The sequence below is a fragment of the Saccoglossus kowalevskii genome, chromosome 5 (genome assembly GCF_978046115.1).
Source record: "Saccoglossus kowalevskii chromosome 5, keSacKowa6.1, whole genome shotgun sequence".
In the NCBI taxonomy this organism is placed as follows: Eukaryota; Metazoa; Hemichordata; class Enteropneusta; family Harrimaniidae; genus Saccoglossus; species Saccoglossus kowalevskii.
Genome location: NC_140645.1, coordinates 37,391,651 through 37,406,479, shown reverse-complemented (window position 1 = coordinate 37,406,479; position 14,829 = coordinate 37,391,651). Strand labels below are relative to the sequence as shown.

At 42.8% G+C, this 14,829-nt stretch overlaps 1 protein-coding gene across 1 annotated transcript in view; it reads left to right on the top strand.

Moving 5' to 3' along the window:
* The window catches only part of LOC102804733 (uncharacterized), an 84,111-nt gene that overhangs the window by 2,563 nt on the left and 66,719 nt on the right, over window positions 1-14,829 (top strand). The window contains exons 3-5 of the mRNA XM_085498986.1: window positions 2,189-2,284; window positions 3,122-3,267; window positions 12,893-13,052. Of these exons, the coding sequence (XP_085355112.1) occupies window positions 2,189-2,284; window positions 3,122-3,267; window positions 12,893-13,052 (402 nt within the window). The remainder of the gene's footprint in view (window positions 1-2,188; window positions 2,285-3,121; window positions 3,268-12,892; window positions 13,053-14,829) is intronic.

Here is a 14,829-nt window from a genome sequence, read left to right as displayed (position 1 = left end):
ATTGCCAAAAAATAGGGGTGGGCGTTTGCCCGGACATCCCCTGCAAACAACAAAAATGCGCCAAGAATTTACAACACGCATATCAAACTGTAGCATGGAATAAAATGGCAAATGAAAAGATGCAACGGAATTAAATGAATACTATGCAACATTAGAAGTTTAACAAAAATAATTGATTGCTTATAATGTGACAAATAAGCCAGAATTAATAAAAATCGATAGTGAGGAATCATTTGAATTAGGATTTTCCCACCGACAAACACACCAAATACTGTTGAACTCAAAATGAACTAAAATGTTGGGGTTAAACTGCGTATAATTATTTCCTGTTTTGACAAATACTGGATCAACTTTCATACAAGATCAATAATAATTTCCACAGTAAAAATTAAGAAAGTTCATAGTTGTTTGAAAAATACTTTTCAGATCTCTATTTGTACGTTCATTGCCATCTTCATCAAAGTCCAAATCGGCATCACTGTTGCCATCGAACAAAATCCTTACAGCTTTGTCGTGAATTTGGACTTGGCACTTTTAATCAACGGATTTCACTGTCTGTCAGCTTGGCACTTTTAATTCACATCTAATCAGAATAAAGAGACAAGAAAAATGGGGTTGTTGCAAACGACTCTGCTACGTTGGCACACAATGCTTTTGTTTACAGTCTGTCAATTATCTTTGACCTTTAAGTATCTGCTTTACTGATTGGCTAAGAATGACATCACTACTAGTGTTTCATCATAGAGGTCAAGTCAACATTGCTTTCTTATCAGACTAGACGCTCATCAATCATGGCCAAGTTATCATTAGCAAGTTTCTGCGATTGGAATGTCTCACTATATGGATATATAAAGACAGAAGAATAATTTTTATGACAAAATGCAATAGCTGTGCTGAAAAATGGTAAAAAAGTTAGCAGTCTTCAGCGTGACATTGCAAAATATACTATAAGATTTGCTTGAATCGTTTCTAAGGAAGCACAAACCAAGGAAGCACAAACCAAAAGGCATTTTCCAGGGCCACGACATTTCAAAAAGACTACCATTTCTGCTTTAATATACATTTTTGTAGACTTGCTGACTGTTATGATTCTGATAAAAAATCTTTAAAATAAATTTAAATTACATAAACAGTGGTTAACACGTTGTCCTGAAGGCAGAATGTCACAGCTTATTTGCGCTCATCTCTCGTTTTATGCAATCAGTATTTATTTTTATCAGAATCATAACAGACTGCAAGGAAGTCAACTGTTAAATACAATGAACAAAAAATAGGTATTTGTTATTTTTAGCTACGCTGTCGACTTTGTCGAGCGGAGCTTATCATATGAGTGATTGTCCGTCGTCATCCGTGTCAGTGTTTTACTTTTTCAACTTCTTCTTGAAAACTACAAGCCTGAATGCTTTGATACTTGGTGTATATGTACCTTGGGTAGACCTCTCTTAGGTTTGTTCATTTCATGTTGATATCTTCAATTCTCTAATTTTGGTGAATATTTTTGTCATTTTTGGTAAAAAGTGATATTTTAGACTTCTTGTTAAAAAGCGCAAGTCCAATTGCTTTGATATTACATATATAGGTACTACATGTGGACCTCTCTCAGATTTGTTCATTTTGTAATGATATCTTCAATTCTCTAATTTTGGTGAATACTGTGGAATACTTTATTTTCGCTGGAATTAATTTTCACTGAAAAAGCTTTTGGGGCGTTTTGCTTGGAATTTATTTTCACTGATTTTTAATGAGTTTAATGTGAAATATAGGAAAAAAAGTATATTCACTGGATTTTATTTTCACGGAATCATCCCTTCAGCAAAAATAGCAAAAATAAATTCTGAGTGAAAATAAAGTATTCTACAGTATTTTTGTCATTTTTGGTAAAAAGTGATATTTTCGACTTCTTGTTAAAAACCACAATCATTTATGGTGAAAAATGATATTTTTGAATTCTTGTTGAAAACAGCAAGTCCCATTGCTTTGATACTATACATATTGTTCATTTTCTAATGATATCTTCTGTTCTTTAATTGAAATGTGCATTGCTAACAGCGGAGCTATCTCAGCCGAGAGGCTGCTTGTCTAATGATATCTTCTGTTCTTTAATTGAAATGTGCATTGCTAACAGCGGAGCTATCTCAGCCGACTGGTATATTTTTGAATTTACTGTGTTTTTCTTTTAATGTTACAGGATTACTCGTGGTAGTATGCAGGACATTTGGAAGTTTGTACTCAACAATGTAAAGTCTCGACAAACAGTACAAAAAGTCCAAGGAAACCTGATGCTGTATCCTTTCGTAGATTGACAATATGATGCACAGCTCAGTACGGGTGGGGTGGGGGTGGGGGGTATGGTGAGTTGTACCATGCAGCAGCAGCAGCAGCAGCAACAGCAACAGCAGTTGTTAATATGGATGACCATATTTCAAAAATTCATATTCAATTTAAGTGTTGATGTATTCAAACAGCTATGTTTTATTAACCCAAAATCAACAAAATACTAAATACAAGTGACAATTTATAAAAACAAAATATCTAATGTCTCCACTCCAAACCACACATGAATGATTAATTTGGAAGTCCAACAGCAGCTTGTTCTACTTATTGACTGCTAACCACTGCACAAACCAGGGTCTATAGCATTGGGAAAATCCTTTAAAAGTCTTTGGATTTGTTGAGGTCTGGAGAGCCTTTGAGTTGTCTTTAAATTACAGTAAAAATGAAAACCTCTTTGAAAAGTCTTTACATTTTTTCATAGTTAAATAATTCATTTTAGAACAGCCCGTTTTCTCCAGGGAACTACCATATCCTCAGAACTTTGATGAACTTTGGTGATGATGTTGGCTTGAATTAAGGGTCAAAAAGTTTAAGAAAAGGTCTAGAAAAGTCTTGGAAATCATTTGGCTCTTGGTGCTATGGACCCTGCAAACATGCTAACTGGTTCACTATGTCCAGATTGTTCGCCTGCCTGACTAGATAAGTCAGCAGTTATGTTTTCAATTCTACCTTCTCCTTTGGTAAATCCAAATGTTGTTTTTAGAAATAAAAATGTCCTAAAAGTGGAGGATTGGCACTTCTGATAAGGATCAGTCATGTCTGAAATTCCTTAACTTTTATCTATAAGACATGGTAAAAAAGAACACTGCAGGCAAAGAGAACAATTCCTTGAAAAGAAAAAACAATTATTGTCTAAATTGAATGTTGATAGGAGAGATGTGGAAGTATTGGAAGGTGAAGTAAGCAGGTTAGAGACAGATGTCATTAAAACAGGTGAAAACTCAACTTGTATATCAATATAACTACTGGTAATGATGACTGTCAGTATTGTAGATTGATTCGGGTAATGATATAGCTACAGGTGTCAATCTAGGAAACATGTAGATGTTGTAGATTGATTCAAGTATTGATATAGCTACAGGTGTCAATCTATGAAACATATGGATGTTGTAGTTTGTTTCAGGTATTGATATAGCTATGGGTGTCAATATAGGAAACATGTAGATGTTGTAGATTGATTCAGGTATTGATATAGCTACAGGTGTCAATCTAAGAAACATGTAGATGTTGTAGATTGATTCAGGTATTGATATAGCTACAGGTGTCAATCTATGAAACATGTAGATGTAGATTGATTCAGGTATTGATATAGCTACAGGTGTCAATCTATGAAACATGTAGATGTTGTAGATTGATTCAGGTATTGATATAGCTACAGGTGTCAATCCAGGAAACATGTAGATGTTGTAGATTGATTCAGGTATTGATATAGCTACAGGTGTCAATCTAGAAAACATGTAGATGTTGTAGATTGATTCAAGTATTGATATAGCTACAGGTGTCAATATAGGAAACATGTAGATGTTGTAGATTGATTTAGGTATTGATATAGCTACAGGTGTCAATGTAGGAAACATGTAGATGTTGTAGATTGATTCTGGTATTGATATAGCTACAGGTGTTAATGTAGGAAACATGTAGATGTTGTAGATTGATTCAGGTATTGATATAGCTACAGGTGTCAATCTATGAAACATGTAGATGTTGTAGATTGATTCAGGTATTGATATAGCTACAGGTGTCAATCTATGAAACATGTAGATGTTGTAGATTGATTCAGGTATTGATATAGCTACAGGTGTCAATATAGGAAACATGTAGATGTTGTAGATTGATTCAGGTATTGATATAGCTACAGGTGTCAATCTATGAAACATGTAGATGTTGTAGATTGATTCAGGTATTGATATAGCTACAGGTGTCAATATAGGAAACATGTAGATGTTGTAGATTGATTCAGGTATTGATATAGCTACAGGTGTCAATATAGGAAACATTTAGATGTTGTAGATTGATTCAGGTATTGATATAGCTACAGGTGTCAATCTACGAAACATGTAGATGTTGTAGATTGATTCAGGTATTGATATAGCTACAGGTGTCAATATAGGAAACATGTAGATGTTGTAGATTGATTCAGGTATTGATATAGCTACAGGTGTCAATATAGGAAACATGTAGATGTTGTAGTTTTATTCAGGTATTGATATAGCTACAGGTGTCAATATAGGAAACATGTAGATGTTGTAGATTGATTCAGGTATTGATATAGCTACAGGTGTCAATATAGGAAACATGTAGATGTTGTAGATTGATTCAGGTATTGATATAGCTACAGGTGTCAATCTATGAAACATGTAGATGTTGTAGATTGATTCAGGTATTGATATAGCTACAGGTGTCAATCTATGAAACATGTAGATGTTGTAGATTGATTCAGGTATTGATATAGCTACAGGTGTCAATCTATGAAACATGTAGATGTTGTAGATTGATTCAGGTATTGATATAGCTACAGGTGTCAATCTATGAAACATGTAGATTTTGTAGATTGATTCAGGTATTGATATAGCTACAGGTGTCAATCTAGGAAACATGTAGATGTTGTAGATTGATTCAAGTATTGATATAGCTACAGGTGTCAATATAGGAAACATGTAGATGTTGTAGATTGATTCAGGTATTGATATAGCTACAGGTGTCAATGTAGGAAACATGTAGATGTTGTAGATTGATTCTGGTATTGATATAGCTACAGGTGTCAATATACGAAACATGTAGATGTTGTAGATTGATTCAGGTATTGATATAGCTACAGGTGTCAATGTAGGAAACATGTAGATGTTGTAGATTGATTCAGGTATTGATATAGCTACAGGTGCCAATCTAGGAAACCTGTAGATGTTGTAGATTGATTCAGGTATTGATATAGCTACAGGTGTCAATCTAGGAAACATGTAGATGTTGTAGATTGATTCAGGTATTGATATAGCTACAGGTGTCAATCTAAGAAACATGTAGATGTTGTAGATTGATTCAGGTATTGATATAGCTACAGGTGTCAATCTATGAAACATGTAGATGTTGTAGATTGATTCAGGTATTGATATAGCTACAGGTGTCAATCTATGAAACATGTAGATGTTGTAGATTGATTCAGGTATTGATATAGCTACAGGTGTCAATCTAGGAAACATGTAGATGTTGTAGATTGATTCAAGTATTGATATAGCTACAGGTGTCAATATAGGAAACATGTAGATGTTGTAGATTGATTCAGGTATTGATATAGCTACAGGTGTCAATGTAGGAAACATGTAGATGTTGTAGATTGATTCAGGTATTGATATAGCTACAGGTGTCAATCTAGGAAACATGTAGATGTTGTAGATTGATTCAAGTATTGATATAGCTACAGGTGTCAATATAGGAAACATGTAGATGTTGTAGATTGATTCAGGTATTGATATAGCTACAGGTGTCAATGTAGGAAACATGTAGATGTTGTAGATTGATTCTGGTATTGATATAGCTACAGGTGTCAATATACGAAACATGTAGATGTTGTAGATTGATTCAGGTATTGATATAGCTACAGGTGTCAATCTATGAAACATGTAGATGTTGTAGATTGATTCAGGTATTGATATAGCTACAGGTGTCAATATAGGAAACATGTAGATGTTGTAGATTGTTTCAGGTATTGATATAGCTACAGGTGTCAATATAGGAAACATGTAGATGTTGTAGTTTTATTCAGGTATTGATATAGCTACAGGTGTCAATGTAGGAAACATGTAGATGTTGTAGATTGATTCAGGTATTGATATAGCTACAGGTGTCAATCTAGGAAACATGTATATGTTGTAGATTGATTCAGGTATTGATATAGCTACAGGTGCCAATCTAGGAAACATGTGGATGTTGTAGATTGATTCAGGTATTGATATAGCTACAGGTGTCAATCTATGAAACATGTAGATGTTGTAGATTGATTCTGGTATTAATATAGCTATGGGTGTAGCTCTGGCATATTTTGTAAATCGTTATTGTAAATCAGACATTGCACTGTGGCTAGGAATGAGCAGCTTTAGTTGCAGTGCAAGGTCTTCCTCATGTATTGAAAAAGTTGGCCAGGTAAGGCATTCAAACCACAACATCAACTACAGCAAGTAGAGCCTGTAATAACTGAGCTATTGGATTTCTGATGGAGGATTCTAAAAATATTAGAAAGGTCATGCCCATGTCAAATGTTATGTATTTGATTATTCATGAGCAAATGACAAAGTAAACACTTCATCAATTCACTACGTTCAATTACCCACCATAGACTCCGGTCAGTCAAAATGACTATTTTGAACTGTAGGCATTAATCTGCCGGTGATGGAGAGATAGAATCTACGTCAGGGGAAGCCCCATGACCTCAAGATTCTTTTACCCCTTACGTCACGAACCCACGTGGCCGAGGCCACATGGCAACGCCATAGGCAGCCGTCCATCACTCTTAATTTCTCTCCGCCTCGAGTGGAGATGAAATCTAGCGAGCTCTGCTGGATCGCCTGCTTTTTTTCCTGTCCGGATTTATACATGTAGCTTGGGTTGTTGCCGCTGCTCGGCATCCGACATGGTAGCTGGTAGGATAAGTTTTCCTTGTCTTTTTTTACCCTCGTGTCGTTTTCCCCTTTGTGTGTAGTATTTTTCACAGCAAAGAAATCAAAATCCGGCGCCACTACATAGTCACATGTTGATTTCATGGCGGCACCTTTTACAACTGTAATTCGTCTCCCTCATGCATGTCTTCTTTTATTTTTAATGTATTTAGCAATATATTGATGTAATGACAGCTCCAAGGCTTGCTACCTTTTTCTTCCGGTTTCCTCGTCTTTCGAGCCGACCGTACAGTGGTTTATTCAGAATTTACCAGCATAGAACCCGCATCCGAGATACTTTGTCGTGGCTACGTGTGGGTTTCGGGGTTTTTTGCGTGAAAGCGTGTTTTTTTCACTGGAGTTCTGAGGCCTGAGATTTTCTTTCAGAGCCATCTAAATCGCTGACACTGACCGCATCACAGCAAGGTCGCACGTCCAGTAAACAAATCGGTTAAAGTGAGTTGCGTGTTTTGCATGAGTGGAAAGTCCTCACGCTCGGCTACCGGTACTTCATGTACCGGGACGTCGAGTAAGAGGCCCGACGGCAGAGGTACCGATATTTTCTCGGTCTCCCCCGCTGATCGGAGGGCATCCTCACAGTCTGTTTTTTCAGGCGGTGTTTTTACCCGATTTTACCGGCTGCAGCGAGGCTGTGCCCCTGGAGGCTTTCCTCCTATGGGGCCCGTTGCGGGTCTCTTCGTGGACCCTTCCTCGCACGGCGCCGAGTTTGCCTCCGAGTTGAGGGCTTTGGTCGAAGGACTGTCGGGGCAATTGCGTCCCTGGCAGGCCTAGTAGATCAGACGCAGTCGGAGCGAGCTGTCTCCACTGTGTCCCCTCGGTGGGCAAGCAGGAAGAAACACGAAAGCATGTTTGCATTCAAACACGTCTCTTCCGGGGAACCCCCGTTCCCAGGCACGGCTCTCCCACTATTTTGGGGGGTGGCCGAGGCCCAGGCTAATTGCCCCGGTCCTTCTCTGGATCCTCGGGCACTGAATGCCAACGGGGTGCTGGCAGCCAAGTCTCCGATCTCGGGGCAGGGCTTTCAGGGCAGGGCACACGTTGACCCCCCCTACTTTCAGCCAGCTAGGGTTCGTCACGCGGTAATGGTACAATGGTAACGAGAACGCACCAGCCTCCTAGACCAGGCGACATTTTTACTGGTGGGCCACCGCACATCTACATGCGACACCCCCTAGTGTCGCCTGGCTCTCTTGACCAGGGCCACTACCGTGCTACGAGACGCGGCCTTAGACGCACGTGTTTTCGCCGACAAGCTGAGCCGGGGTACGTCCCCGCCTCAGTGATGCAGACTGGACTCCCTCCACCCTCTTTGTTCAGGGAATGGTGGGTACAGTCTCGGAGCTTCGGAGTGCAATGAACCGGAGGGTTCAGTTTGAATCCGCTAGCCAGTTGGTCCTACCATGGGCAATCGGAGGGCACCCCAAGCACAGAAAACACAACGCCCTAGGGCGTTGTCCGCTAGCTGGAGTCAGCCAGGAGGCAAGCGCTTATACCCTTCCATGGGAGGGGAGGGTAGTGACGTGCCCCCAGGGAGGTAAGAGCCAGGTGGTGGCTCCTCACCCTCCCTGGGCGGACGTCTACCCGGCAGCAGGGGAGGCATGTTTGACGCTCACCTTTGCAACCGGGGGGGACAGGCACGTGTTCGGTGAATGGCCAGGTCACAACTTAGTGACTACTTCAGGCCTTGGGGACTCACCTCATGGGGGAAGGAAGCACACCCCCCTTGCAACTGCCGAACACGTGGCCACATATCCCTGTCAACACAGATTGCGCCGGTGTAGTCCGGTTTGGAGACAACGGGTGACCGATCCCTGGACCTTTCCAGGTGGTAACATCAGTTTACGGGATACCGCTGAAATCTCCTTTTCCCCCCGTCAGTGTCTCCCCTGTTGGGCACTGCCAGGGGACTCCCGCAAGGCGGAAGCAATCAGACAGGAAGTAGCAGTTTGCTGGGGAAAGACGCCACACACAGGGTACATCAGCCGGAGCTAAGGCCAGGCTTCTACCCAAATGGGTTCGTAGTACCAAATCTACAAATGGCAGGCGTCCAGTTTTGGACCTAGGCAGACTGAATCAGTACGTGCTCCTCGATCGGTTCCACATGGAGACACCATTCAGGGTTCTTCTCTCCATCCACAGTTTTGACTGGCTAGCCCCGCTAGACTTAAGTGGGGCCTACCTGCACGTACCGATGCACCCAGCGAGTTGCCATCTCCTTTGAATCGCCCAGCTGGGCCAAGTATTCGAATCTCCGGTGCCTCACCGTTCGGGTTAGGCACAGCGCCCTACGTGTTCACCAGAGTGATGAAACAGGTAGTGCTGCAGCTTCACCAGATGTCGGTACACCTCAATCCGTACCCAGACTTCCGGTTGCCAACAACCCGGGCAAGGGGTAATAGCCAAACGTGTCAGGCTAACACGGGATTTACTTCACCAGTTGGGCTCATTGGTAAATTGACAAGTCCCACCTCGACCCAACGTGCAGTTGGTGTCCCCGGGCATGGAGTTTTGACACAGAGGTATGCTTGGCTTAGCTATTTCAGGCGTATTGCTTAGCGCTAGGCAGCCTAGCCGAATGCCTAGTCAGCGTTCCCTCTGTGTCCCTCCGTGAACTAACACGGATCATCGAAATCATGACCTCAGTTCAAAGGGTCGTTCCCCAGGCCGCACTACGCAGCCGCCCGGTATAACGCTTGTTATAGCGCCGAGCTCTCCTATGGGAACTAGATAGGCGGGTTTCGATCTCAGACCAAGTGAAGGAAGCCCTGCCCTGGTGGTCGTCACTGGCCAACCTCGGACAGGGGATCCCCTTGGGCCCGCTCGCCGCAGGTATGACTCTGGTAACAGATACCTCCCCCTAGGGTTGGGGAGTGCATCTATTGGGCCAATAAGCCCAAGGATATGGCCCCCGCATTAGTTTCGGGACTACCATATCAACCGGCTCGAACTGAGAGCAGTGTACTTAGCACTACCACGCTTTCTACCCGTAGTTCGAGACCACAGAGTCCTGCTCCGCACAGGCAATGCAGCGGTGGTCTCCTTCAAGAAGGAGGGGGGACGCGTTCCCCATCGTTGTCAGTCCTAGCGGAGCAAAATCCTCCTTTGGTGCCTGGAATACAATGTGGAGCTAACCGCACACCACCTTCCAGGGGTGAGGAACAGTCTGGCGACGCCCTTTCAGGGCGACTCCGTCTCCAGAACACGGAGTAGCTGATACCCCAGTGGGTAGCCTCCAGGCTGTTTCGGCTGTGGGACGGTCCAAGGTTGGACCGTTTTGCCGCACCCCGGAACGCTAAGCTCCCGACGTACGTAACACTCCTGCTGACTCCAGGAGCCTGGGCCAGGATCACTTTGCTAGCCCCGTGGACCCACTTAGTTGTGTACGCCTTTCCTCCCTTCCCACTAGTTCACAGGGCACCGGAGAAAAGCTTCGACAGGTGCACACCCGCATATTATCATGGGTTGCACCCAATTGGCCAAGCAAGGCCTAGTTTCCACTTCTGTTGGGAAGGCTAGTCGAAGCGCCAGTAGTGCTTCTGGACTTACCGGACCTGCCGTCCCAACCAGACGGCGCACTACCAACAAGCCCAGCAGGTATCACTTACACGCATAGAGGCTCTCAGTAGACCCGCACATATGAAAGCCTTAACTGAGCAGGCTGCCAACGTCCTGGCCAGGGCGAACAGGGATTCCACCTACGCGGCCTACATTTCTAGGCTGCAAGCATACACTGATTGGTGTAGCGGAAAGGAGATTGATCCATACCATCCCTCTATTGGCTAGGTAGCAGGCTCCTTCGTCCACCTGTTTGATGAAGTGGGTTTGTTCTACGCAGCGAGCGTTGGCTACAGGTCGGTCTTGTCCTCCACCACTCAGAACGTACGGGAACAAGACTAGCCGATTGTCCTATTTTTAGGAGACTATTTACTGCTTTCCAGACGCCAAGACCCCATACAAGGGAGCCGCCCAACTGGGACTCATCGGCTGTGTTGTCTGCTCTAAGCAGACTGCCTTTTGAGCCTCTCCAATCAGCACCACTAAATTTGTTGATGTGGAAAATAGTCTTCCTACTGGCCCTCGCCTCAGGTAGGCGCCGGTCAAAGCTAGGCGCGCACTATCCTTTGCGGACGGTTGTGCCGCTTTTATGGGCGATCAAGTTGTACTAAGAAACGAATCGGGTTCTCGCCAAGAACCAAATCCCAGGACACGATCCTCAAACGATCGTCATCCCCCTGCGGGCAAATATTGTCAGTCCGGAGGATCAGGAGGAATTGCTTCTCTGCCCGGTCCGAGCGCTGAGTTACTACGAGAACCGTACCAGGTTTTCCAGACGGGGAACCAAACACATGTTTTTGTGTTACGGCCCTGGCAAGCGGGATAAGCTGGTTTCCCCGACTTCCATCCACAGGTGGATTACTGCGACTGTACTGGAGGTCTATAATACACTATCCTCCTCAACACAGACCTTGCAGAGACACCAAGTACAAGAACATGAGGTCCGTGCGATTGCTAACTCACTAGCGCTAGCGTCAGGTGCGCCCCTCAAACACATTCTGAGGGCAGGCTTCTGGAGAACGCAGAACGTCTTCATCAACTACTACCTAGGAGACACCCAATCTATTGAGCAGGGTCTCTTCAGGTTAGGCCCCGTCGTAGCCGGTCAGGCCTTGTTTGCTGACCCAGCCCGAACGACTGCAGGGGCCTCTGCGCATAGGCGATAAGTCAGTCTCTGCATTTTTGCGGGCAGATTGTCTGTTCCACTAGCACTTTCTGGAAGCTCCCAGGTTTCGCTTCTGTCGACCTACGCCCTCATGTGAACTGTTTCGGTCCTACTTCAAGCTTATCACCCCTGAGTTCGGCCTGGGTCTAGCTTTCTCGGGCACACCGAACCCTGTCACCACAGCAGCATTGGCTTCTTGCTTCTGGGACAGCACAGGCAAGGTAAGACACAACCCTTCTTGGGTCTTAACTTAGGTCTTTTTAAGTTTGTTTTCATCCCGGACTGGGAAAAGACTTTCATCATTCCTTTTTTTTCTGTTTGCTCGGAAAAACCCGCCACCTATCGGTGTCTGACTCTGCCTACAGTTCAAAATAGTCATTTTGACTGACCGGAGTCTATATTGGGTAATTGAACGTAGTGAATTTAGGCGAGGGTTCTTCGAACCCGCCTATTCACATAGTTCATACCCACCATAGACTCCGGGTCCCCCCCAACCTCCCCACTCTTTCCGTCGTGTTGGTCTAAGTCCTCGAGGCGGAAAGAAAGGAACCAGAGTGATGGCTGCCTATGGCGTTGCCATGTGGCCTCGGTCACATGGGTTCGTGACGTAAGGGGTAAAAGAATCTTGAGGTCATGGGGCTTCCCCTGACCTAGATTCTATCTCTCCGTCAGCGGCAGAATAGCTGATTAATGCCTACAGTTCAAAATAGTCATTTTGACTGACCAGAGTCTATGGTGGGTATGAACTATGTGAATAGGCGGGTTCGAAGAACCCTCGCCTAATTTGTATTTATGTAAATTAATATACGTTCAGTGCTGTACACTGGCAATGCAAATGATTGCTGAATCTTTCAATTTTATCATTTCCATCCTGTAAGTTGTTAATCGCATCTCGTTATGCGTGTACAACTGTAAATGCCATATTTTTTGTAAACATCTCGTAAAAACACTCAGTCTTTGGCCTTGTGCATTTGCAAAATGCTGATAAAAACTATGATACCCACAGGTGTAAACGCACTCCAATTCCTGCGATAAACTATATACTAAAAACAAAACAAAGAGTGTTAAATACTTTTCACAGAAACTCTTTGCAGTAAATCCCAGTTAAAATTAATTTTCTTTTACAGTGCTCCCTCCCTCTCAGTGTGAATATTTTTTTTTTTTACAGAGAGTGATTATCAACAGTCTTGTAGGACAATCTCTGAATGTCGTCATCGGAGTGCTCTATTGACTGCATATTCATGTCGGTGTAAGGTGGCTGGTGAGAAAACCGAAAATTACAGTCAGGAAGTCAGTGGAATAACAAACAGTTACAAGGAATATAAACGGTATGTTAGTGGATGCTGCACTTAAAATCAGGCATGGTCAGTTATTTTCATATTTTCCCAAAACATTTTCATGGCCTGATAGTCATATTATGGTTGAAGTTTAATGCTACTTTTTGAACAACTCTAATGTCAAATTGTCAATCTGAGTGTTGAGCTAACCTCTCTTACGGGTTGTGCTTCAAGCCTTGTTTCCAGTCTCATTCTGCTTGGGATTCAACTTTACTTCACAGTTTCACATTGATGTTCAGCTTCAGATTCTGGACTCGCATTCAGACACTGCAGACATGGATTAAGTCTTTACTCAGATTCAACCTTTGAGTCTTGCCTCAAAGTTCAGCCACAGATTCAATCATAGATTCCAGGCTTAGATTTAAAGTCTGAGTTTTTGAGATCATACACAACTGTAACATAACCATTGAAAAATAAGCACCAAGAGCTGACAGGACCAACAACTTTGGAATCATGTACAACTGTAACATAACCATTGAAAAAATAAGTTCCTAGAGCTGACAAGACCAACATCTTTAGGATCATATACAGCCTGTAACATAACCGTGGAAGAATAAGCACCAAGAGCTGACAGGATCAACATCTTTGGGATCATGTACAGCCTGTAACATAACCATGGAAGAATAAGCACCAAGAGCTGACAGGATCAACATCTTTGGGATCATGTACAGCCTGTAACATAAACACCACAAGCTGACAGGATCAATATCTTTGGGATCATGTTCAACTGTAACATAACCATGGAGGAATAAATGCTACAAGCTGTCAGGACCAACATCTTTGGGATCATGTACAGCCTGTAACATAACCATTGACAAATAAGTTCCTAGAGCTGACAGGACCAACATCTTTGGGATCATGTACAGCCTGTAACATAACCATGGAGGAATAAATGCTAAGAGCTGACATGACCAACATCTTTGGGATCATGTACAGCCTGTAACATAACCATGGAGGAATAAATGCTAAGAGCTGACAGGACCAACATCTTTGGGATTATGTACAGCCTGTAACATAACCATCGAAGAATAAGCACCAAGAGCTGACAGGATCAACATCTTTGGGATCATGTACAGTCTGTAACATAACCATTGAAAAATAAGCACCAAGAGCAGACAGGACCAACATTTTTGGGATCATGTACAACTGTAACATAACCATGGAGGAATAAACACCAAGAGCTGACAGGACCAACATCTTTGGGATCATGTACGGCCTGTAACATAACCATGGAAGAATAAGTGTCTAGAGCTGACAGGACCAACATCTTTGGGATAATGTACAGCCTGTAACATAACCATGGAAGAATAAGCACCAAGAGCTGACAGGACCAACTTCTTTGGGATCATGTACAACTGTAACATAACCATTGAAAAATAAGTTCCTAGAGCTGACAGGACCAACATCTTTGGAATAATGTCCAGCCTGTAACATAACCATGGAAGAATAAGCACCAAGAGCTGAAAGGACCAACATCTTTGGGATAATGTACAGCCTGTAACATAACCATGGAAGAATAAACTCCAAGAGCTGACAGGACCAACATCTTTGGGATAATGTACAGCCTGTAACATAACCATCAAAGAATAAGCACCAAGAACTGACAGGACCAACATCTTTGGGATCATGTACAACTGTAACATAACCATGGAGGAATAAACACCAAGAGCTGACAGGACCAACATCTTTGGGATCATGTACAACTGTAACATAACCATTGAAAAAATAAGTTCCTAGAGCTGACAGGTCCAACATCTTTAGGATCATA